Raw genomic sequence first — 27,153 nt, forward strand, 5'->3', positions numbered from 1 at the left:
GCAAGTAAGTAATATTTATTTGTATAGCGCTTTTCCAGACCAGGGTCACAAAGCGCTTAAACAATCAAAACAATATTCAATAAAGTATATATTTTAAAGGTCAATATAACACTGATAACACAACAGGAGTTCCAGAAAATCAAGGAAAAGCCTGAACAAATAAAAACGTCTTAAGATGTTTCTTAAAGGAGTCAGTAGATCATCAAGCGCAAAGAGAGGAAGATCGTTCCAAAGCTTAGGAGCAACAGCCTGAAAAGATTTCTCTCCTCTGGTCCTGAACGTTGTGCGAGGAACCATAAGTAGATTCTGATCCACAGACCTCAGAACCCGAGCTGGGGTGTAAGTCTGGATCAGATCAGTGATGTAAGGAGGAGCCTGACCATGAATAGATCTGAAAGTAAGAACCAGAATTTTAAAATGGATCCTGAAAGAAACTGGAAGCCAGTGAGGAGTTTTAAGGATCGGAGAAATGTGAGTTCTTCTACTAGAGCGGCTCAGAATTCTTGCTGCAGAGTTCTGAATCAACTGCAGGCGAGACAGATCCTTCTTGTACGAGATGTAGATGTAGCTCCAGTCAGGCACATCATTTCGTTTTGATACTGAATCCACCTTATACAAGTCTATGATGTCGAAAGCAATGGACAGCGGTGATTGGTCGGCTGGGCGGCAAAGCATCGTGGGAGCCGTTCATGTCATTGTTACCGAGGATGATGGTCCCTCACATCCAACGTTGAGTCCAACGTTATTTTTCCCAGCCTACCTTTTAACCAACAAGCTTCCAGACTCATCTGTGCGAGTCGTGATATGGACTTTCATCGAAGGTGACCTTCACGGTTCTCTTAGAGGCGACTCGACAACAGGTCGCAGCCTCAGATAAGAGCCGCCGCCGAAACTTCTAAAAACGGTGGCGTGTGAACACGAGTTTAACGTCTGCTGACGATTCCTGGATTACATTCGGTGGAAATAAAAAGATTCCCGTTTATCTGTGGAAAAAAAAAAAATTCTCCATCCGTCTCGGGGTCGTCACGGAAACTACATACGTGAAGCCCGACCGCGTCGTTAGCAACAATTTTTGAGGAATTCAGTGGAAAGGCGGAAGACGGAGTTGGCAGTTTTCCTAGAGGGCCAGCTATGCTCCAACAGGACTTCCCTTCAGTCGTGAGCCGTCAGAGATAAGAGCTCGTGTAGGATGTGAGCTGAGCCAGAGGCCACAGATGAATTCCACAGAATCTATGTACGTATGTTTACTCAGAATACTGGTCACCGCTACAGTAGTCAGGACATGGATCTTCTTCTAGTATTCCGTTACCTCAGTGAGCAGAGCCCTCGTAGATTCGGTCGACATCCAGTCCGTGTGGTTGGTTCGCATTCCCAGTCGTCTGTCGTGTAATTCCAGGCTGGAAACTCGGAGCGAGCAGAAGCCTGAACTCAAGTTGTGCAACGAGAGTTATTAAAAGCACAGATTCTTGAATTCAAGATTAGGGAAAAACTGGTGGCACTCTGTAGGACAAAGAGGTTTGGAAGGAGAGTAAGTTGCTCATTTATGACCCGGAATCTGGTCCAAGTCAAACTGGTTTTAAGGCTTTTAACGGGTCTTAAACTTAATGAGAAACTTTCGTTTTTAACGTGGAATTTATGGATGAACCAGAAAACAGATTTATTCACCATTAAATGATTCTGTTTACAGGTTTAGCGACGGGGGGATGATCACGATTCATGTTTGCACACTTGAAAAGATCATTGCACTCATGGCCACAGTAGGAACACAATGATTCATAGTCAATAGATCTGACTTAACTGATATTAAAGAGTTTATAAAGTCAGAACACTCTCCTAAGATCCTGTTCTTCTTTCACGACCACGACTCACCTCCTCCGACAGATGAGCATTAAGTCGTCCAAGAGCTGTGAGGCTGTGAGGAGTCTGGAGGCGAGAAAACACAAAGCGAGACCAGGATGACCGCAGAGATGTCCCGTGTTTTCCATTAAGAACCAGATTGAAATGAAAGATTTACGTCATGCAACAGGTTGTTGTCTGGAAACGCCGCGCATGGAGCAACACCTTGAAACAGAAAACATGCATTACATCTTTAATTATTGACAGATTTCAGAGAAAAACCCATACAACTCACCATCTTCCAGACTCACGGCTGGTCTTTGAAAAGTTCCTACGAACTGTAGTAAAATCATCACTTCATGAAAGCGAGACGCGAGTGAAAACATGGGATTTATTCGTCTCCGACACAACATGAAGTCCCTTTTGATCTGATAGTAGAGTGCAGTCATCAGTGTTTTATTTAAAAAAAATTGATAAATAAAAAACAAATACAGGTTATTTACAAGCAGCCAAAACAAAAACTACACGAGTCATTAGATACAAAACAAAACAGTCCTTGTGGGGTTATTTCATCAGAGGTTATGGCACGATTCATCCGTTCACAGCAGAAAACCTTTTGAATCACAAATGATAAAGTTATTTATTCAAGAATTACTCACTCTTTCATGTCTACACTGATGAAGGTATATTTTCAGGCTGCACAACATATCCACGTAGATCATCCCAATGACCCGTAGAACACCCAAAATAAATATAAAGTGCATTTGAACAACTGAAACACCCTTAAACTAATTTGTTTATCGTGATAAAGATGAAAAATAACTAAATAATAATGAATTTTCCCTTCAATATAAAATAAAAACATTATAAAGAGTGAAAACGAAGAATCATAATGTTTTATCATGCAGCCTGAAAACACCACCAGAACCTAAAACTTCTCACATCGAGCTTCTCTTCTGGTGAAAGATGATCTGAGGTCAGTAGCGGCGAGAGCCGAGGCGGCTCCGGGATCGGACGACCTGATTGGCCGGCGAGTATTTCTGGGTAATGGCTTACATGGACTCATCATGCGGTGATTACAAGGGGCGACCACATGAGAACGCTTCTTCTGGGCCGGAGCCGCGGCGACTTGATTTAACTTCAGACGCCCCGGGTTTTTTCGGCTAAAATAAACAGGGTCACGGTGACGCACGCGCCGACACACGGGCCTGCAGTCTGGGCCGTGAGCCCTAAACCGCTTCGTTCCTCGGCTTCCGGTCAGAGCTTCGTCGGTCAAGCCGCGTCATCGTCCTTCTGACTACAGGGGGCGACAGTCAAAATGACAAAGGCGTTTGTTTTCACTGACGACTAACAAGTCTTAATTTAAGAACCGTGAATCATCCAACCACGCTTCGCGCGTCCTTGGGCAATCAAACCGACAACCCTTCGGTCACCGTCCTTTACAAAAAACATGACAAACCAGAACGGTCAGGAATCAGACCAGCAACCTGACCTATACTCACACAAGATGCCTGATCATGACATGTGCTTGGACAAGCTTGTGCCCGGGATCCAACCGTCAACCTCTCTGTCACTGAACACGGTTATAATAAGAGCCACTTCCTGTTCCTGCACTGCTTTAAAATATTCAACCTCATCAAATAAATGATCTTCCAGGAACTACATTAGACTGGTATTGAATGAGTGCCATGCTCAAAGGAACAACTGCAGGGAAGAGTGAATGGACCACCCAAGGAATTCAACCCTAGACTCTAAGCAAACCTGCGATTAAATGGTTACGTATAAGCCAACAACGATCGACCTGAACGTCGCCGCTATCGTGTCTTGCTCAAGGGTACGGGCAGGCATCGAAGTGCCCGGCTCAAAGTCATTTCCCACGGCCTGCCTATCATTAAAGGAATTTCAAGGTCCTTCATGGCTTCAGGAATCAAACTACCAACTCTCTCGTTTGAGATAAATACTTGCTCAGTCAATTCATAACGACTCAAAAACACCATCAAGCTGTCATACTAGGGACACTTTACGGTCGCTGGTTAGATTCCAGTGCAGCATGACAGAGAGTGTTGCTCAATGGTACTTGAGCGGCAAATTTAAGTCGCAAATTCATAAGTGGAAAAAGTTGTGTTGTGTGAAAACACCGTCTCTGGTGAGGTCCAGTGATGGCTCAAGGTCTCGTATTAATGGTATTTGAACCGGCAACATTCTGCGTGAAAATCTCGCTCTGATAAATTAAGTGATAAAGAATCTTCAAGTTGTTATTTTCGGACCTTCATGTTAGTCGAGGGAAAGCGGATTTCGGATTATTGGTTGACCAACCTTTCAGGACGAATCCGCACACACACACACACACACACACGCGCAGAGTTAATGGTTGTAAACCGGTGTTTGGATCCCGTGGCCGGTGCAGGAGAGGTCGGGGGCCACATTTAGGCGGTGAGCTTGGAGTAGCTGGGCGGGGAGAAGCGGCGCCGCAGGTACTTGAGGATGTAGAGCGGCAGGCAGCTGACCAGCGTGATGACCGTCACCTTCCAGAGGAACGACGGTGACGTGATGAAGTTCACATCTGCAGACAGAAGGAGCAGAGAAGGTTATTTCCAGGTCGGAATCGCTAAACCAGCACCTCGAAAAAAAAAATGGACGGGCTGACGTGTGGTCAGCATCAGGACAAAGTTGCACTTCCTGTTTTGTTTTCGCTCATCGGCGGCGAAATGACACGTTGACGTCACTCGCAGAGCGACGCTGGCGTTTAAAAAACCATCAGCTGCAGGATAATGAACAACGCCGGACTCTCAGTATTTCAGGACGGACTTCAAAGAGGTCAAAGTGACCACAGGCCCGTCACGGTCTTGTGTGTTGTGGAGCGGCCGCCGAAAATAAAAGGCTCTGCGTCACATAAATAACAGAAATAGAAGGAAAGCTCAGTTTAGATTTATGTGTCCGAATGAGGAGTTCTAGGACGGAGGGACACCACGGAGAGAAACCTCCACATTTTACGGGGCCCCTCAGTCACATGACCGCTTTTAAATATCCAGTTCTTCACTGGAACCACACTGCTTTTTCCAAAGGAAGGCAACAAAAATGCAAGTATTTCCTTCTTTTTTTTTTCAAACACTGGGGTGTTTGAGTGGCGGGGTCAGGCCGGGACGAGGTTCTGCGAAGGTCGACCGGCGGGGGCCGCCCTGACGCACTCGCTCACCGATGAGGTCGTGCATGAAGACCAGCGAGGCGATGTAGCAGGCCAGACTCAGCAGCTCGCCCACGATCATCAGCCAGTGCCACGTCTGGATGGTCAGCGCCACCATCAGCAGCTCGGTCAGGATCAGCGAGGTGAAGGAGATCGCCACGATGTGGACGAACTCCGACTCGAAGAGCAGCAGCGCTCCGTACATGATGATGGTCCCTGAGGAGCAGAGTGTTAGGAAGTCATCCGCAAACATCATAGTCGAAACAAGCTCTTTCATCTCATCAGACTCGCCACCAGCTCACTGCTCGCTAAACACTGCTTGCTCTCAAGAACTATTAAGAGTTATTATCTTTGTTTCACAATCCTACCATAAGTCTGCATTTCTTTTTACATAAAGTAAACAAAACATCTCAATACAAAATAATTATAAAGAAACAATCCATGGTAATAAATAAAAAAATACATTCAGAAATACAAAAAATTAAAAATTAAATGAATATATACTAAAGAAATACCAAAAACAACATAATGGTAAAAAAAACGAATATGTATTTGGAAAAAACAACAACAACATAATATTCAAAATACAATGTTAGTTATTTATTTTATTTAAAGAGTTTGATTTAATTTCAAGAATTATAAAGACTATAATTACTTAATTAATAAGGACAAAAAAAACAATTTGAAAAATAACTATAGAACGTAAATATGCATTAAAAAAATTAACGAATTAGGCATAGAAATAAATTGATATGAATATCCAAAAGCTGGTTTAAAAATAAAATATTCTTAAATAAAATACAATATCACTCACCTTGATAGATACTTATCAAAACCCAGATGAGAAAAGTCTTGTAAGACAACGGTCGACCCTGCGTGACCACAGACATGTCATTAGTGTTAGTTAGTAACAGTTTATACACCAGAGTGAGACTCTTCCATCACCTTTAGAAGATCTTTGTACAACTCGGGATACAACATGGCCACTTCCGACTTCACGTCTTTATCCAGCACCAGCGAGAACACGGGGAACATGGTGTAGACGGTGGAGTATCTGCGACACGGAAGGACCGGTTTTCACGAAGACGTTCGACAGGGTTGCTGGTTGGAGTCTTACCCGATGATGAGGAAGCCTTGATAGAGCGGCACCGACGCAAAGTAGAACACGGAGGAGAAGACGGCCTGACGGGATAAGAGGAAGTTTGGAGTGAAACACACTTCTTTAAAATACACATCAATCACATCTTAATTGATCAATAATAATTGTAATTGTTTTGTATAACTTAATTCATTCATTTACATTTTATTTTGTGCTTGTAAATCATTCAATTGTTTTTTTTTAAGGCCCATCTCTCACTAAGTCATATTTATTATTAATTAGACATGAATTAAAAATGGAAGAAATGTTCTGAAACCACAATAAAACGCAAAGAAATACAAAAAAACCCTGTTATTTCATCTACTAAAAGAAGGAAACTACTGAATCTATGTCCAGGTGAAAGCAGCTCTGACGGAAACGTCGTTCCAACACAGGAGCAAACGTTTTTCTCGATCCAGATTTGATCGGTGTGTCTCATGGAAATTGAGTCGCGTCTGTGGTTGCCGTTACTATGGCGACCCGGGACGACGGCGTCCCTGAAGACGACGCGGTGAGTCATGAGGTTGCACTCCAGGACGGAGGCCGAAGTTGGACCACAGCTCGGGATTGGTGGGAGAGGAAGGGGGAGGGGAACGGGTGAGTCAGAGCCGGAGGTCACGGAACAGAACAAATTCTTTATCCATCCTTCCTACCGTAGCAGCAATAATATTGATAATTATCACTATTTATTCTCATGAACTTTGTTGATTTTCTATTATATTTAAGATACAAAATATTTGAACTCGTTATTTAAGATTTAGGACCAAAATTAATTAAATTAACAGGTAGGTATTAGGGAAGCCAACATTCACCATATGCTCTACACGTGTAACAGAAGCTACTAATCATTGCGGAACCGTTACACAACGAGGATGTATGATCTTCCTATCGCAGTTGCACTATATAACCACTAGAAGGTTCTGTCTCAAATAAAAAAAACAACCTAATCCCATTAAAGCAAAGCCCTTCCAGTAGTTATCAGAAAACCTTTTTTTGTAGACTTTACTTTAAACAAGTACGAAATTATAGCCAACTTAACAGATAAATAACAACACTTCATTTACCATATTTTTCGGACTATAAGGTGCACTTTAAAATGCTTTGATTTCTCAAAAAAGTGTGCCTTATAAGTTTTAATTCTGGTAGATCAAAATGGTGTGATAAAAGTACTGCCGTACTACATTTAGTTTGTCATTTGCGAAAGTTTTAAACCCTGTACAAGTACATTCAACACTTAGGAATAAAACTGTTGTACTTGTCAAATCTTTTAACAAGATTTGATTGAATACTATCACATAAAAAGGTTAAGGATTTTTTAACTCGTAAGGTTCCTCATGGGTAGGATTGTGCGTCTGGTGTGTACCTGCATGGCGCTGATGCAGAGACTCCTGTGGATGACAAACTGGCTCAGAGCTGCGGACCTCTTGTAGCTGTTGCGCCCGTGGACCATCAGCAGACGACCCAGATGTTTGAACTGAGTCACGGAGAAGTCGGCGGCCAGCGAGGCTTGTTTCCCTTCCTGTCAGACACAAACAACAACATCTCAGCTGCAGAAACGTGTGACCAACACAATCACCACTCAGGGTTTCTCAGTGGTGGGAGTGTAGTTTATAATTTAAGTGTGTGTGTGTACATGTGTGTGACCAACTCTCACTTTCAACACAAAAGCATCCTCTCACTTTCCTGCACACACACACACTCGAGGTCCTCAGAGAGCGAGTGTGTTTGCGACCCGTGTATCTCTTCATGTCTTGACAGGAAACCTTTTCTACGAGACGGAGCGAGACTTACTTTTCCCTCCACTCCCACGCCACAGTCGGCTTCCTGGATCATGCTGACATCGTTTCCTCCGTCCCCTGGGACAGAACAAAAGATTCACGTGCGATGACACAAACGGTTTCACGTCCGTCCACGGGCTCCCCGGGCAAACCGGTGACGAGGAGACACTGACCGACCGCACAGGTGAGCTTGCCCGTCCGCTCCTGCAGCAGCCGCACGATCTGAGCCTTCTGGGTGGGGGCGCATCTGCAGCAGATCACGGCCGGACTCTGACACGCCAGCTCCATGAACTCGTACTCGTAGTACTTCAGGCACACCTGGGTGACACACAAGACGGCGGGGAGTTGAACCCGCAGCCCTTGCAGAAGGTGGATCTTAAGCACACGACCACGAAAAACAAGTCACCTCCAGTGAGTCTCCGGAGATGACCAGAGCGCAGTCGTGTTTCCTCCTGAAGGCGTTGAGCTCCAGATGAGCTTCCCCCCGTGTGGTCACCTGAGGAGGTCATATGAGGAGAAATAAATAACTTTATTTGAGAAACAAACTCATTTATCGGCTGCTATGGCGACTTCCAAATGTCAATAAGTGTAGACCAATGTTGCGTGTCACCCTGGCTAGCTGTGTCACTGATGGTGCTTCACAGTGTCCACACATTTACTTTGGAAGATTCAAACGGAGCTGCAGGACTAACAATGAGCATTTCCTCTGGGTCCCCCAGTTTCCTACTGACGGCCCAGATACACGCAGGCGGCAGAATCTCGGAGTGTCACGGTCTCCAGATTCTCACGCTGGTCTGACTTGGAACGGTGACACGGACGAGGTCGACTTTTTTTTAATGTGAACATTTTTGGGGTTGAAAAAAAAACAAACCCCCCCAGCACTTCTGACAGCGAGTGTTGTCAATCTGTCAGCTCCGGAGCGAAACATCCCTCGACCGCTGACTGTTCCTACGTCAGTCCGGATCAGGAAACTCGTCCAGATGTGTCTGACTCTGGCCCACTCAGCACTCCCCCTCGTCCAGGGGACAGAGTTTTTTTCAAGACGTGCCAACCATTGTTTTTTGCTCTTCCAGTTACTTGTGCGCAGATTTTAACCTTCCTATGTGGCAGACGCCGCCGCAACTCTGGCAGCAGACCAGAGGGAAGGAGACCAAAAACCTGCAAAACAAATTAGGAAGCGAGTCCTCTGAGTGATCCCCCCTGGAAGACCCTGAGCTGGCTCGTCCTCCGTGTCGGCAGCTTGGATAGTCGGGCTGGTGGGAAGTGATTTATTCAGCTGTGGACATGAGGGGGACGGAGGGGGGGGGGGCGTCCTAGGCTGAACCGCGATGGGAAGGCTGTGCCGAGGTACTCACGGCTCTGAAGACGTGGATGTCCTGGTTGCGGGTGATCAGGTGTGCGTTCTTGGCCGTGCATGTGGCAGTTTCTAGCTTGTCCCCGGTCAGCATCCAAACCTGCAGAGATGAAATCATCATCAACAGTTTCACAGGAAGTTTCTTCACTTGATTCATGGGTCCCTCGCTACAATACTGTGTTGAAATTCTACGTCTATGTTTTATGTCAAAAGTGATGCAGTCGCTGGCTGGGCGGCAAAGCGTTACGGGAACAGATCTGGTCACTGGTAGTGAGAAGCTCTAAGTAACAAGTTCAAAACATGTTCATGATGATGGACTTACTGCAATATGGAGATGAAGACGTCAACATTTGAAACAAGTCAGGAGAGTTGAAGTGTGACATTAGTTGACATTAATTAGGTGTGTGTCTCTGGTGCCTTCAGACCTTGATCCCAGAGTTGCGCAGGATCTCCAGCGTGGGGCGGACATCGGTCTGGAGCTGGTCCTCCACCCCCGTCAGGCAAAGCAGCTCCATCTCCATCTCAAGACTCTCGATCACGGTCGCCACCTTCAGCGAGCGGTCGTGCACGCTCAGCTTGGCCTGGACGTAGCGAGACTGCAGGACAGGTTGTCGTGTCAACACTTGCTTCAGACTTTGACTCACATGTTGTCTTTATTTTATTTTTATTTTCGTGCGGGGGTGAGGATCTATAAGTGTATAAACAAGGCTGCAGGTATTTCTCGGTCCACGCCCGTCTCGGGGTCTGGGGCTCCGGGGCCGTTTGACCACATGAGATAACGCCAAAACAATCTGAGTGTGACTCACACAGGAAGACAAACTGTGTGTGACTCAGCGGGTGACTCACTGCTGCCCACCAGCTCGGAGCACAATCGTACACTTCACTAACGGGCCTCAGGCGGCCAAGGGGGGGCCGTGGCCTGGAGGGGCGGGACCCTGCCCCGCTCCAACAATAACTTAGGCTTGGCTCTGTGTGTTTTTCGACCGGGGCTCGCCAGATTTAAACTCATACCTCGAAATCTTGATACTGCTCTTCGGTCAGCGACTTCTTGGAGACCACCAGGACCCTCAGACCCTCCCGCGCCATGTTGCCACACTGGAAAACAGCAAACATCTGGATTAATTATGCGATGATCGTGGAGAACACTAATGGAATAACTGAGCTGTGTGTCGATGGTGCATCATGTTTAAGACATCAGTGTGTGTGTGTGTGTGTGTGTGTGTGTAGACCTAACGATACGTCCCCAGACAGAAGTGATGTGTCTACTGAACATTTAAAACATTAGTCATCACAACAATCCACAGAGTAGTCCGGCTGGTGAATCAGAAGTCAGTAGCAACAACGTAATGTTACAGGTTTGACCCAGTTTTGAATCACAACAAGAAGTGAAGTTTCCTCTGGTTTAATTCAAACCACCTTGAAGACTTTAAAAATAGTCTTGAATTGTCAGATACAGATGTTCATGATACACATTAGTCCAACAAACTATGGTTACATTTGAATAGCTAGTTACCTTTTTAAAGCACCTTATTCCAACTTTGGTCTCTATTGGATGTAGAAACTATTTCTGCCAGTATCAGTCCTGTTTTTTTTAATTGTAAAAAACACTGTAGCATCTCACACACAAATGCCCAGCATCAGATCATACGTGTTGTTTGTTAGACATGTTTTGAAAATAGTAAATTAAATTAGATATAATAAAGGTTAAATGGCTCAGGAGTCATCTGCTGCTGTAGTACAGAGACCAGGCTCCATATGTCAACCAGACCAGAACTAGTCATTAAACTATTAAATTAAAAGAGTGCAAATATGTTTGTTTAATCTTCAGAAAAATTCAAGTTAAAATGTAAGTTGTTTTTGTCCGCTCTACAACCGAAGTCTAGATGCTGAACATTTTACTGAGGTTTCTGTTAGCATTTGGATCGAATCTAGAAGTGTGAGAATAGAAAATTGAAGAATAAATGACAAAAATAGGGTCCAGACCTCCTCCTCCAGCCAGTCGTTGTACTGGACAATACCAGCCATGACCACGTCTGCTCCCTTCATGTAGAAGGTAATCTCTCCCGTTGACTCATCCTGAAAAAAAACCCCATCATTGTTGAATCCAATAATATCGATGGCGTGACTCATTTAAAAATGGATGCCGTTCCCGGACTCACCCGGACAATGATCCCCATCCTCTTGCTCTCGTAGGTGAAGGGGAAGATCTGCAGGATGGTGAAGTTCAGGATTTGGCCAGTAGGGGTCCGCAGCTGCATGGAGGACTGATCTCTGCCTACCAGAGTCAAACCGACGCTCTCAGTCCACTGCACCAGAGACACCTGGTACAAGTACAACATAATAATTCAACTTGTTCAATGGTTCTTTCTTCAAAGTCTGCAGGAGATTTGGAACTCACAACGTTTGACTGAGATTCTGAACTCAACATTTCACAAACTTTTTTTTTCAAAGTGTCAACTAACAAAAACAACTGACGATGAAAGAAAATAAATATTCAGTTTACTAAGAGGCTTCGAGGAGCTGAAAGGTTCAGTCGTGTTTGTTTAGAATCAATACGTTCCATCAAGAAAATATGGAGGCCAGAAGCGCCATCGATTAAACAACCTCGCAAGCATCCACACAAAAACTAATGTCATTTTTTTCTTGAAAAAAAAAACCGTTGTTTGTATTGTTCAATCAGCATCAGTATGCCTTTTTTTTGGCAGATGGTAAATGGCGCCGTCAAGCGGTCAACGGCGGAACTTCATAAACCACTGTCCTAAAACTTTACCGTGTAGATATGGAATTATGTGAAGAATTTGTGTGATTGATTAAATGACTGGTGTGTGTTTATTGTTATTAATAATAATGGAAGTGTGTGTGAGATCCATTGATCAACCTCCTGATTGACTAATAGCAGAGCAAACAACTGGACACAAAGGGAGGAAAAAACAAAGACGCTGGCGGACAAAATCTTTTGTCTCACTATGTCAACAGATTGGTGCGACAGCAGGCTCTTTGTGGTCTTCTCCTTTTCAGGAAAATATGACACGGACAGAGTCAATATATTGAAACATTGTACAAAGATTTCCACCACTTTAAAAAGATTATAGGGTTTGACGTTGAACCGTTTATCGAAGAGTTGTCACCATTGATTGTGGTCATTTATTTTCCTTATTCAGCAACGGACAAAGAGTCTGTTGTGACTTTCTTGAGCTTATTCAAACGTGGAGATGTGGAGCAACTTGGGATCGAATTCATCTTGCGTCATTTGGAACAATGGCTGACCAAAGATGTGATCTGAGTGAACGACAAAAGTGGCGTGTGTACCTCGTCTGGACTGGAGGCTTGATAAACCCTGCAGGTGTCCTCGTAGTGCTGCTCTGCCTCCGCCTGGTCCGTCACTCCGTTGGCCTCGTACACGGGCGTCACGTTATGCACCAGGGCGATGGCCTTCACCGCCTCGTGGACTCTGCTGCTGATGGTCTTTCGGACCTTTGTGGCGGCCGGCGTCCTGGAGCTGGGAAGGTCATGGGCAGGCTGCAAACAAGAAGAAGATCATTTAAAGATAAAAGAGCAACGATCCACTTGTGTTTACCAACTTTTAAGTGTAAATTCAATATGGACATCCCACTTGTGATACCATTTGTAGTCTCATCATCATGACTACATGTACTATCATGGAGGACCGTCGGTGAAAAGGGCAGCCTCTGATGTGATGTGTAAACATAGCCAGATGTGTTAACACGAGCCATTTCACGTTTGCTATTTTTAGAAAGCAGTGCATTGTGGGAGATAATAGCAGCATCATTAAAGAAGTCCGGTCAGTGCATTGCTCATGGGCTAATCCTGTTTCCTGCTCGGCTAACCTCTGGTGTAGCGGGGGAACAAAAGAGTGTCGTCTGAGGTCAGGAAGCATTCATGCAAACAATCATCACAAACTGATATAGCGCTTGAAACAATGTTTTCTTTTGTGGCCCCGGAATGCTGCTGCTCATCCCATTGTTGGTACCTGAGTGTAGGCGCTGAACACGTGACTCTGCACTTCGTCCATAGAGTCCATCCCATAGGCCACGGTGCCGAGGTGGAGTCGGCGGAACACCATCTCGTTCTGCGTCAGAGTGCCTGGGAGATTAAGAAGCCGTTGTCAAACACAAACAATTGTAAGTTGAGTTTTCAAATAGTGTAGTAAAAAGTGTGGAACAAATACAAGATAGTAGGTCTGGAATATAAACAAATAAATAAAACACTTGTTTGAATTCCAGACGAATAAATGTGTGATCGTTTGCATTGTTTGTGCTAGCATAATGTTAGCATAAAGTTGGCTAATGTTTGTGTTTAGATTTTATTTTTGTGGATATTTCTATTTTCTTCAGTCAGAGGTGGAAATCACGGCTAAAATCTGTCGCTTTTATGTTTTGCTTTGACTTTGGCATTTTATTCCTTCAATAACATTAAGCACATTTACAACTTTATTGACGCTGCCAAGTCCGAGGAGCAACATTTGAGAAGATCCAGCCTCTGTTTGAAATTAAAGCAATTGGTTCTTTGTGATAAAAAGTTCGCCTAATGAGTCGAAGCTGTCAATTGAAACGGATGATTTGTTTTTTTTACAAACTCACTGGATTAAATTGAATTAATTTTATCACAGAAAACAGCTCCCCCCATGTTCGTGGCGAGTCTTTGCATTAGTCCCAGCAGCAAAAACAACACTGTTGGTTTGAGTCCAGGGTCAACGTACACTGAGAAGCATACGCTCTTGAACAGAACTCTCATATTAGTGCCTCATCACCTTCTTAATAAGCTTTTGTTTCCTGGCAGAACCTTTTACCCCCCAACAAGTCACACAACCTTTCAATCCGCACACTTCCTGTAAAAGCATTTCCTGCAGTGTATCAAAAAGACCTCCGGGGGCCTCGCACATACATTAGCGTGACCCGCTGACCTCGGGCGGCTTATCGTGCTCTGGACGGGGAAATGGCTGATCGCTTTATTGGCCATGAGGGTCGTAAATCCGACAACCTTTTTCGACCGAGGGAGTGGAGCGGCCGTGTCTGCCTGGTGCTCTCGAGGTGTGCTCGGACCTTCGGGGTGATTTAATAGTTTGAGGTCACCAGAAGCCTGAATCCCACCACAGAGAACCCCAACACGAGAGGCTCTGTGACCCAGATCCATCACGTTTTGTCCGCCTTCAAAGCATAATAACGGGATGAATAAGTTGAAGAGTTGAATTTAAGTTTTGTTACAGTGATCCTTTGCCATCTTGTCATTGATCACACAAAGAGAGGATTTATTTGAACAGCAGACAAATGTCAACACAATAACTGAACTTAGTAGGGGGGCCTTATTACTGCACCCACCTTCCTTATTGTGCCCTTCTACACTACTCTATTGAGGCTACAAATCTGTATTTAAATTCTACGTTGCTATGTCGAAAGTGATCGACAGCTGTGATTGATTGGCTGGGCGGCAAAGCATTACACATTTTACTGAGAGAGAAGAGTTGTTGATTAATATCTTGTCCATTTGACTTTCAGAAACTACACCATTTCACGACATTTGTGAAACTTTGTGAAATGTTAATATCAGTTTTGGGAAGTTTTATCAAGGTTAATGAAGTTTTATCAAGGTTAATGAAGGTTAATGAAGGTTTATGAAGGTTTATGATGGTTTATGAAGGTATAATGAGGCATAAACATGTATTTCAACAGAGAAAAATACAACGATCACTACTTTTTTCCACCTGTATATCAACGCTCATCCACTCACCTGTCTTGTCCGTCAGCAGGTACGAGATACGACCGAGCTCCTCCGGTATGGTGCTGGACCGGACCACGGTACCAGGTATTTTGGAGTCCCTCTTGATCATCCAGCTGAACACCACCTTCCCCATGTCCAGGTTCACTCTCAGGCTGAGTCGGACGAGAGTCGTTTTTGATGGTCAGCGTCACACACCAGGGGTGAGAAAAGTCTCGGTGCACCGTCTCACCTGATGGGAACAATGTTGGAGAAGAGGAGCAGGAAGCGCAGGATCTGCAGGTACCAGCGGCCGGCGAAGTGCTGCAGCGCCACCATCACCATTGAAACCACGACCAGAGCGACGAACAGGATCTTGGTCAGACAGTTCACCTCCAGGTCAAAGAGGCCGACCTGGAGACGGAAAGAACGAGTGGATAAAAATCATCATTTTATTCAGAAACGCTTCTGCACTGTACCTTGTGTCTCGGGTTTGAGGTGTTCATGACACTCCGCAGCTCCTTGCCGGTGTAAATCACAACCCCCACCACGGTGCCTGCAGAGAGGAAGAGGAAGGGATATATCCCCCGAAACAAAAACAGCTTCAGGCTCATCCAATAAAGGTAAAGCACAGCGTGTCAGGAAGATGTTTTCCAGACGTGTAATCTTGACATGAGTGGACTTGTTAAAATGACGGACGTCGCCGAGAATAGATGGATCGGACGACTCCCGTTTCTCGTGGCACTATAATTCCAACATTTTTATATTGAATTTTAAAGGCTACAAATTGAAATATATTGAGTTTAGATACTAAAAAAGGAAATGGTATAAGAATTTCATATTTGTAAAAAACATTCATTTTGAAAATGTAATTATGGGTTGAAAGAAAATAAACCTTTCATTATCCATATTATTGAGTTAATTTATGAAAAAGATTAAAAATAATCACATACACATTATTGAATTCAATTATTCAATTAAAAAAACATTTAAACAAAATAGTTCATTAAATTATTAATAGTCAAAAATTATAATAATTTAATAATTTTCATTCAACATTTGAAATGTAAAATTTACTGTGTGAAATGTGAAATGTGAAATTTAACCACTCGATCTTCTGACGCTGACGTCTATAGTACTAACTTAAAGCCTCAGTTGAGGATTTGTGGAAATGTGTCTGCAGTGACTGGATGGTAAATGAAAGGTTAACAAGTTCATGCGACAGTATATTGGCATTATCTGGAATTAATCAAGTTTGTTTAAAGCAGCGGATAACACTGACAAAAGCTTCTGTTTATATTCTAATCAAACAGCCTGGAGATACGAACGATCCTGAATCATAAGTCCCGCATCTTTGCTTTGTCATGAAAGTCAACAACTGGAGGAATCAACACTTCCAAATCCTGTTGATGTGCAAGGAACTCACCGGAGGCGACCACCGTGCTGGCCCACAGGGTGTTTTCGATGCTGAGGCTCTCATTGACCGGAGGGTCTCCGTCTTCCTGCAGGGAGAGAAAAAAACTTTACGATCAAGACGGATGTTAATGAATAAGTAGCTCGACAAACAGCGAGTCTCACCCTGGTGAACGTTCCGATGAAGTTGTGGATGTCGATGTTGGGTTCTTCCGCGTACACGTACGATCGGATCTGGAGGAGATCCTGCCGAGAGACAGAACCAAAGACTTGTTTTTTAAGTCAAAATGATCCACCTGGAGTGTTTGTAAGACGATCTTCGAGTTCTGGATCCTGTGCTTCTTTACGCTAAGACTTCATAACTGATGTTACACACATTTGTATGAATGTTTCCAGCTTTGACGTGTTCATACACATGTGAGAAACACGTATAGAGCTGCAGGTTCTGGTGTTAATAAGGAGGAGGAATCTTGTTTCTCTCAAGACACCAAGTTGGACATAAAAACAAGGGAAGAAGATGGTCCGAGAGACAGACCCTTCCTACAGTTAAATGAAAGTTACATTTTTAAATACCATTTAAAGTATAATCTGTCTAGTACATGTGTTGTACATTGTTTACTTTTTTTGCTATTGTGCGTCAATCCATATATTATTAAAACATGAATACATAAACAAATGCTACCAGATATTTAACTAAATGTGTGTTCATATTTTTAAGACTTTTGAACATTAGATTCAAGACATTTTAAAGCCAATTAAGTGATTTTATGTGACCTTGCCAGATGGTTTTCTCAAGATGAAAGTAGTTGAACGCTCACGTTGATATCATGACACATAATCGAGTGATCGACACTCCTGGACAGCACTTTAGCTGCGACTTCTAACAATAGCAAATAACGCCTCACAGATAAAGACATGAAGCCTGTATGATAAGCAGCGTGCAAACAATTGTAAACCTTGGATCAACAGAGTTAGCATGTTCAATAGAGATTTGAAGCACAACCCCTGCAGCCTCAAACACATCCTTCCCAAAAAAAAAAAAGATAACTTCACAATGTTTGCTCTCTTTAAATTTTCCATTTTAAACATAATAGGGGTCATCTTATTGTCAACCAAGAACACGGCTGAGTCACAAAGAGGTCCATTTTGCCTAAATACAGACTCCGGCAGTGCAGAGTTCATCAATACCAAACATGCATTGAAGCACCATTAGCTGCTTGAAAACCTCAAATCAACGTCTTTTGTTCTGATCTGATCTGCTGGAGCTCCGACGGGCTCGATAATCGGCCTTCAATGTGTCATTTCTGCTCTTGTTCCGAGACTCACGGCGGCGGTGGGCAGGCGCTGCGTGCAGGCCACCGGGAGGCGCAGTTTCCAGTCCGTCTCTCCGTCCAGCTGGTCGGTCCGCAGGAAGCAAGATCCTGGAAGAGGAGATGAACGATGACGCTCACGCTGAGAGGAAACTGACACATCAGGGGCCTCAGAGTGATTATAGATTACATCATCACACGATTGATACACTTCTATTGCAAAAACCCACAGCTACAAATGCAGCTTTAGCTGTGTGAGGCAAATTTTAAGACAACAATTTTGTACATTTGCAGGTTTTTACAGCAAATTTTATTATAACATTGTAAGGTGTTGCTGCTTCAAACAAATGCTAGAACTTTGATGATACATTAAAATCACGTTTGCAAAGATTATTTTTGGTATGTAGATTATAAAGGCATCTTGAACATTTACTGAATAAACAAAAGCCTTGTGTTAAATGGACAAAGACATAACATTGAGGATATTTAATATAAATGTATCTTTATTTCATCTTATACAATATGAAACGGTATTAGTTATATTGTATGAATGAAAACTTCTTGATAAAGTTTTTGTATTAATGATTCATGTATCTCGTTTTATTTTTAATTTATTGTGTTTTTATTTAATTCATCTCTTCCTTTCATTTTTATATTCTGTAGTGACACCACAAAACATTCCAGTGTTGCGTTAACAACGCTGGCTATAAAAGTTTTCTTATTCTGATCATTATAACCATTGATTATTGATCAAGATCAAGATGATCACAAAAGTTTTTTACCAACATAAAAAAAAGGTTATTACACGGGACTGTTTATTTGCTGCATCATTATCATGCAAAATGCTTTTTCTTTTATATATCTGCAGAACTGGAGTATTATACACTGATAGTAACGATATAGTAATTACAAAAGGTTGTGTCACAACATTTGCAGTTGTATATAAGACACTTATTATTGCTGAACCTTTCATGTTCACCTCAGATTAACAAGAAAAGGAACATAATATTGACAAGTTAAGAGATCAAAAGTTGCCAGTAAAGACTCCTGAGAGACTTTAAGTGAAGTGAAAGAATCCCAGGAGCCCATCCCCCTCTGCACGCGTCCCCTCGCCCCCCTCACCCCTCTGGCCCGCCTCATAATTGACCTAATGGCCTCCACATGGACCAGAGATAACCAAACTCCATTTCCAGTAAAACAAACCTGTTGTTTTTCCTTGGCTGGACAGGAAGTGGAGCCAAGTCACATTTGCCTCTTTGAGGAGGAGAAACATCTGGAGGACTTTGAATATCCTGGTTTTGTATGTTTGCAAATGTAAGATGTCGTCGTGTTATTGCCGACTAATCGCGTCAAGATTCATATTTGATTATTCAGATTAACCTCCCGCTGCCAGCGTCTCCTCCCGTGGCTCATAAACACTCCGGTCTGGACACTCGTGGCCACTTCCTGGGTTAATCTCAGCGCCTCTTTATAACAAGTCAAAACGCGTCAGATGTGAACGAGCAGCAGATGTTTACCGTTCCTCTCGGAGGTCCTCAGGAAGATCATGTCGGCAGGGACGCGCTGGTTCTGGAAAGAGGAAGTCGAGACGTCACAACGAACAGTTGATGAAGGACGAGACCGGAGCATGACCCCGGTTCTTTACCGTTCTGATAAAAATTACATTTTACACATTTAGGTTTACTCGTTTCATATTTCTTAAAGCTGTAAGATAAAGAAACTCTTCACAAGAGTTTTGCAGAAAGATCTGCGTCGACAGAGAAGTCCTGCATCGATCTGTCCGGTCGTTATTGTCCCTCGTCACGAGCGTCTGATTATAACGTGACAAAACACTCGAACCTTCTCCACAATTATCAGGTCGCCCACTTGGATGCTGCTGCTCTTCACCTTCACCGTCCCTGGAGGAGAGAGCAAAGTCCAACCATCAGCCTGATCCTGCAATATTGCTGCTATAATGTCTTGCATATGCAAAGATGGAAGGTCAACACTGGGGTCAAAGGTCGATGATCTCTCCCAAACAAATTTGACTGTTTATGCTGAATGGAATTCTTTCTAGAACACCCCCGTCCCCCACACACACACACTTCTACTCCCTGATCCAGTAACATGTACTAAACACTAAGTTGAGTATAAACATTCTTACTCTTAAATTTTAAAACAAGGAAACAAATGGAAAAACTCCCCCAAGTGTATGAACTACAAATAAATGATCCCATAACATTTAAAATACAAAATAAATTGTGACTAATTTCTTTCTCTGACGTCGTTTTAATATGTAATTAAACACACATCAATGAATAATAATTATTAACGTAGGGTTAATATTTATGATCCTGAGGTGACATTAAAAATGTAGTTACGTGTAAATATCTCACTTTAAATCACTTAAAAATAGTAACAATTATATCTTAATTCAACTGATAATTCATATAACAGATAACAATAAATAATAATGTTATTTAATAATGTGTTAAAGGACTTACGAGGTCAATTTATAGAGAAAAAGAACAATAATAAGATTTTAAAGAAACATAAAATCAATATGAGGGAAGTAGGGAAAGTGTATAAGTGAATAACTTCATTCAAACTAATAATACAAACAGTTTTGTAACTTTACTGGTAAAAAGAAACTTTTCTGTTTTACAATGTATGTAATATGTGTTATAGATTGTATGTTTAATTTAATATAAATTGTAATTTAAGAGCGACATTTTTTCCAAAAGCTTCATTGGAATGATTTAATATACACACACTTTAATCTTCAATAAGTATCAGGGGAACATTTATTAAACCATACTTTCAGTGAAATATATTATGTCCATTTAGACTTAGATTGTGTCATCTTGTTCTTTCTCTTTATGTTCTTCTTCTTATTTTATTTTTCATTTATTATTTTTTATTGTTTATGAAAAATTGCTGGCTATTGGAAAAAAACAATTTCCTGAAGGAGACCTCCTGAGGGATCAATAAAGTTTTACCTTACCTTTACCTTACCTTAAACTTAAATGCTAGTAAGTAGTGATTTAATGCAAGTTAAAAGCATTTTTTTTAAGTACAAAAGGCACAGGATAACTGAGTGTCGTGGTGGCAGCGTTGGCTCTGGCGTGAGGTCCAGTTGGTCAACAGGTCTGACCACAGAGACGACTCCTTGTTGTGTTTATGGCCACGACAAGCTGCCACATCAAAGCCGGGACGTGATGGAAACCACGAGAGCTTTTTATGGCTGCTAGCACTTTATACTGAGGCCTCCTCTGCTCACTTTTACGTAGCTGCTTTGAATTAGCCTCCTGCCCCCCCCGTACCCCACGCCTCCCCCTCCTGGGATGTGAACCTCCGTGTTCTCACCTCTGGAGCAGAGTTTGCTGTAGATCTGCGAGTTCACCTCTTTGTCTCGAATGTAGCACCTGATCTCCTCCACCGCCTCCCTGAGGATGGTGATCATCAGGACCAGACCCTGCAGGACAAACATCCTCAGCCACGCTCGACACCGGCCGCTCGGACCGACAGTCAAAGACTCACCAGAGGGACCCAGTAGGTGTAGAGGGCGCCGAGGCGAAGCTCGGGGATGAACTGCGAGCAGGCCAGGAGCAGGAAGTACATGTTGAAGAAGTACTTGAACTGATGGAACAGAACCTGCAGGAAGAAAAAGACACACATCACTTTCAATTATAACCATTATAGCAAAATAAAAAGTTATTCTACTCAAAATCAATAATAATGTGACAGAATTTCAGGATATTTGGTAAAGAGGCTGGTTCGATAAATACATTTAAATAACTTTATTTATACGTATGAGTCAACTTAAGTTGTAGAGTTAAAAGATTCAATGTAAAAATGTATTTTGATTTATTCATTCATTCATTTTCTAATGCTTTATCCCTTGTTGGGGTCGCAGGAAAGACTGGAGCCTAACCAAGTTTCATAGGGCGAGAGTCAGGGGACACCCTGGACAGGAAGCCAGTCTGTCGCAGGGCACACAAAGACAGACAACCATTCACACACACACACACACTCATACCTACGGACAATTCCCCCAAGTTCTCAATAAATTTATAAAAATAAAATGTAGAAATATCAAAACAGAACAATATATATATTTATTTAAATATATATATTGAAATATCAAAACAGAACAATATATATATTTATTTAAATATATATATTGTTCTGTTTTGATATTTCTACATTTTATTTTTATAAATTTATTGAGAACTTGGGGGAATTGTCCGTTAATAAATATATATATATTTTTACTAGATATATGGCATCAGAAATATCCAACGACTATTTATTATCTATTATTTTATTACCACTTTATCACAATTATAATTATATTGTTTTTTAACATTTTCTGAGGCAAATAATTGAACATTTTATTGCCAAGAAATGTATTTAATACAACGTTGTGTTGCTATTTTTTGTAGCAAAAGATAGTTAATGGTCAATAAAAAACATTTCTGGTATGAAGATGTAACATTTTGACTAGAAATATCAAAATCTGCTTCTTAATAAAACATTTAGTTCATTAAGAGGTGATTTATTACAAATAATTATTGATTATTATCAATATGACTAACATTTTAGGTCAAATTAAAAGTTACTAAAACACATTTATAATGAAGCAGAGTTTATATGGGAACGATTGATAAGCTGCAGCCTCTTGAGTTCGTAACATTGAGCGAACGTTTCTCTTTGTCGCTCATCCGACCAGCGCTGCCTGTTATTTGAGTTACAGTTTAACACGACTCCCTTAACTTGTGACATTCCTGGAGATGGAGTCATCCTGGACAAAACTTGCCACCTCTAATTTGCTCGGGAGCTTTTACGGCCAATAAAGGCCATAAAGGAGAGAGGAGTGGACAATAAAGTTTGCACCATCCCATAATAATCCGGAGGTTACCAGCCTTTGGCCACAATATGGTGGCGCTCAAACCTCGCGGATGGAAAAGTAACAATGCTTTTATGTTGCTCTTGTTGAAGGAAAACAACGGGATCCATCGATCATCTCCCCCAACAGTGTCTCCTTATCTCCTGCTTGGTCTCCTAACTCTAGTCAAGCTCTTCCTTAGCCTGGAGCTTCTCCCATTGTCTCACTATCAGCTCCATCTATCCACCAATAATTATCTACAACACAAGCCCGACTTCTCCGGAGTCTGATCGGCAATATTCCTCAGCGCGTCCTTGAGCCATGAAGCCGGAAGATATTGAAATTTAAAAAAAAAAAACATTTGCAATGCAAACGCACTTTGTTCTTGTCTTCTGCTTCCCAAGCAAATAAGAGCTACTTTTAATATCCCACTTCAGATTTTAAGACAACTGAAAACAAATGCAAATACGCAAAGAGAAGCAATAAGCAGCACATCTTTCCTTCCGACATGAAACAAGAGACAAATATTTGAGTAAAGGGGGGATGAGGAGGAGGGAGGGGGGTCTTTATCTCTTTTGTACGTTGCATCAGAAAAAAAAATAACACCTCCAGAGGTGCTGAGAAATGAGGAAGTGACTCTGGATTAACCGCTTGACCCCTCGCCGACACTCACCCCCGGCAGGAAGGTGAAGAAGTTGTACTTCTGGTTGTTAATGACGTTCCGCGGGTATCGCTGCTCCCTCTTTTCCGGGTGGCCGAGCCACACCGTGCGGGGTCGGAGGTCGCCCATGCCGCAGCATCGAGACCACGGGCAGCACCTGGACGGAGACGAGGACTCGGTCATTTTAGCTCGTGTGTGAGTGTGTGTGTGTGTGTGTGTGTGTGTGTGTGTGTGTGTGTGTGTGTGTGACGTCGCGTCAGCTGACCTCAGGTGTTTTCCGGTCAAGACGGTACAAAGTTTCAAGAGTGAAACCACAGCATAAAAACACTGTCAATATTACTAAACACTAAACTCTTAAAAATTTGAGGAAGTTGCTGCTGTGAGATGCAAATTCAAGGAGGTGAGATGCATATCGGGGGGGAAGTTGAAAACGTGACAAAACCAGACTCAAGATAATGACAAAATACTAATAATGTACATAATTATGTGCAAGAGTTTAGAAAATATCCAATAAAATCTCTTTATTTTGATTTTGCTAAGTGATAAGAAGCACACGAAGTACACTAAAAATGTAAATCATACTAATATGAAACAAAAAAAATATAGATATTAAACATTTTGCATTTTTCTATTTTTTCATATTCAGTCTCAGTGTTTTTCTGCCTTCACTCTCTGTTGATGTGAAATATATCTTCCACTATAATAAACCACTGATCCATCTTGAAGATTTTATTTAGACTTTTAAACAAATTGCTTTTTTAAAGTCAGAACGTTTAAGAGATAGAAAACATTCTTATTTACGACAGTTATAAACCCAAATATACAGATAATGTGAATATTTTGGCCCTGAAACCTTTTTTTAAGCAGAATTCTGTCCATCTTTTGGAGCAAGTTGATATTCGATCCAAAGACAACCATCACTTCTGTCCTCCCTCGAGTTACTTTATTCACTTTTGGAAATAAAAGTCAAGTTTTGAGACATTTTTGGAAAGAGGGAGTTTATATGCATCCATCAGTAGAACTTAAATCGAATTACTATATGTAGTTAGATTACCTTTAATTTATGAGTTGTATAAATATCTGTTCATTTATCTTTGCTCTAAATTGTTTTATGCAAAATGACAACAAACTCTCGTGTTATGGATATGTTGCTACATTTTTAATAGGATTAAGAATATATACAAACAGAGTCAGCAACTTAAATTTGAAGTTTATAATCCTAGGGGACATCGTGTTGTTTTGTCCATCATTCTTAAGATGACCTGGAAATATTGATCATTTTGATCCACATTTTTAAACTCATTTCATCTTTTAATTTCTGTACCACGTTGTGCAATGTTAATGTTCCCTCGTCCAAGAGTAGTTTTAATAATAACATTTCGAAACAGGTTTAGGTTTGTTTAAATAACATTTATTACCACAAATATAATACTTATTTTCAGTAATTCTACTTTAAACACGTTTCATTTCTATCAGTCACTTTTGTGAAAATCATCTTTTGACCATGAAACCAATAGAAGCAAATGAAAAGGACGGTTAACAATAGTTGTAGTATTTTGTCTTTCATTTATTAATATTTATTGTAAAATAGATGCTGCTAGAAATGTAAATGTATCGCATTGAGATCAATAAAGTATCCATCTTTCCATGTAGAGAACATTCATATGAAATCTGGGTCAAGTGTGGCGACGTTGAATGTGTTAAATCATTAATAAAAGATGCGAACAGCTGAACCTAGTGACAGTTTAACTAGGTAGCTAACACTGTTTATACTAGTGACAGTTTAGCTAGCTAACTAACACCGTTTATACTAGTGTCAGTTTAGCTAGCTAGCTAACATTGTTTATACTAGTGACAGTTTAGCTAGCTAACTAACACCGTTTATACTAGTGACAGTTTAGCTAGCTGACACCGTTTATACCAGTGTTAGTTTAGCTAGCTAGCTAACACTGTTTATACTAGTGACAGTTTAGCTAGCTAGCTAACACTGTTTAAAATAGTGACAGTTTAGCTGGCTAGCTAACACCGTTTATACTAGTGACAGTTTAGCTAGCTAGCTAACACTATTTATACTGGTGACTGTTTAGCTAGCTAGCTAACACCATTCATACGAGTCACAGTCTATACTAGGTACAATTTATATTAGGTTACACTATTTATACTGGTGACAGTGTAGCTAGCTAGCTAGCTAACACTGTTTATACTGGTGACAGTTTAGCTAGCTAGCCAACACTATTCATACCTGGGACAGTTAAGCTAGCTAGCTAACACTATTTATACTGGTGACAGTTTAGCTAGCTAGCCAACACTATTTATAATGGTGACAGTTTAGCTAGCTAGCTAACACTGTTTATACTAGTGACAGTTTAGCTAGCTAGCTAACACTATTTATACTGGTGAAAGTTTAGCTAGCTAGCCAACACTATTTATACTGATGACAGTTTAGCTAGCTAGCCAACACTATTTATACTGGTGACAGTTTAGCTAGCTAGCTAACACTGTTTATACTAGTGACAGTTTAGCTAGCTAGCTAACACTATTTATACTGGTGAACGTTTAGCTAGCTAGCCAACACTATTTATACTGATGACAGTTTAGCTAGCTAGCCAACACTATTTATACTGGTGACAGTTTAGCTAGCTAGCTAACACTGTTTATACTAGTGACAGTTTAGCTAGCTAGCTAACACTATTTATAATGGTGACAATTTAGTTAGCAAGCTAAAACTATTTATACTGGTGACAGTTTAGCTACCTATCTAACACTATTTATACTAGTGACAGTTTAGCTAGCTAGCTAACACTATTTTTTACTGGTGACAGTTTAGCCAGCTAGCAACACTATTTATACTGGTGACAGTTTGGCTAGGTAGCAAACAATACTTATACTGGTGACAGTTTAGCTAGCTAGCTATCACTGTTTATACTAGTAACAGTTTAGCTAGCTAACACTATTTATACTGGTGACAGTTAAGCTAGCTAGCTTACAGTGTTTATACTAGTGACAGGTGTGTCATCATAGTAGCTTCCTTGGCAGACTTTCAACACTCCATCACGCTCCACCTGCTCCACTGATACCACTTATCTTAACACAACTATTATTGTGGATATAATGTTTTAAATTTGATAATAATTTCAGTCGTTTTCCTGTCGTTACCACATGCTGCAATGAGCAAATATTGACATGGGCGTCAGTTGTTTCAGCTACACCGGCTAACAGCACTCGAGGAAAACACGAGAAAATACGAGATAAAAATAAAAAAGATTTTAAAAAAAATGTAAAACGTGTTGGATTTTAAACGTGTATTTCATTGTTGGACTGTTAGCTAAAACCATCCGCGTCAACAAATAGCGACAGCAGCTGCGGAGGAAACAAGTGCGTTAAGATGGCGGTTCCGGTGTCGAGTGCTCTGCCGTGAGGGTTCTTACCCATGTCTGTGTTTACTGTCGGTTCTTTTGGGCCTCCTGACGGGCTGCAGGGGGATGTTATCCGTCATTCCTGCAGCCTGGTAGCGGTGAGAGGAGGTCGGAGCTTCGGCTGCCTGGTGGAGCGCTGCTGGGCGTGGCCTCCGCCTGTCAGTCAAGAGCGAGGCCGCCAGACGGATGTCGGATGTTTTATTTTTATATTTGTATTTTTGATATTTTTATTACCGTCAGGGAAATATTAGTAAGGCGATGCTAATAAGAATGGCCAATTCCGAAAAAAAAATGTCTGAGGTTAGATTTTTTTTGCGTTAAATAGGTTAATACAGGAGCTTTTATAACGAAATTATAAGTGACTTAAGTCTTTATATTCGGCCTCAACTCGTTTTAACATCGAATGTGGCTCACTTAAAAAAAGAAAGAAGTTTTCTGCTTTAAACCAACAAATATTCGTTTAATTGTTAATGATACAGTT

At 41.7% G+C, this 27,153-nt stretch overlaps 1 protein-coding gene across 1 annotated transcript; it reads right to left on the reverse strand.

Moving 5' to 3' along the window:
* Positions 1–2,271: 2,271 nt before the first annotated feature.
* Positions 2,272–26,833, reverse strand: atp9a (ATPase phospholipid transporting 9A). The gene is made up of 28 exons (XM_087781042.1): positions 26,685–26,833; positions 23,269–23,413; positions 21,248–21,361; positions 21,074–21,182; positions 19,568–19,626; positions 19,246–19,297; positions 17,745–17,839; positions 16,584–16,664; positions 16,432–16,507; positions 15,485–15,561; positions 15,259–15,419; positions 15,039–15,181; positions 13,282–13,394; positions 12,600–12,809; positions 11,450–11,611; positions 11,274–11,366; positions 10,302–10,385; positions 9,716–9,886; positions 9,292–9,390; positions 8,343–8,432; positions 8,110–8,254; positions 7,950–8,014; positions 7,522–7,677; positions 6,138–6,202; positions 5,966–6,074; positions 5,835–5,892; positions 5,033–5,236; positions 2,272–4,399 (listed from the first exon to the last, which is right to left on the reverse strand). The coding sequence occupies exons 1-28, from the start codon at positions 26,750–26,752 to the stop codon at positions 4,263–4,265; spliced, it is 3,141 nt and encodes a 1,046-aa protein (XP_087637168.1). The 5' UTR covers positions 26,753–26,833; the 3' UTR covers positions 2,272–4,262.
* Between the last annotated feature and the right edge of the window lie 320 nt (positions 26,834–27,153).

The sequence above is a fragment of the Callionymus lyra genome, chromosome 19 (genome assembly GCF_982586985.1).
Source record: "Callionymus lyra chromosome 19, fCalLyr1.hap1.1, whole genome shotgun sequence".
Taxonomy (NCBI): Eukaryota; Metazoa; Chordata; class Actinopteri; order Syngnathiformes; family Callionymidae; genus Callionymus; species Callionymus lyra.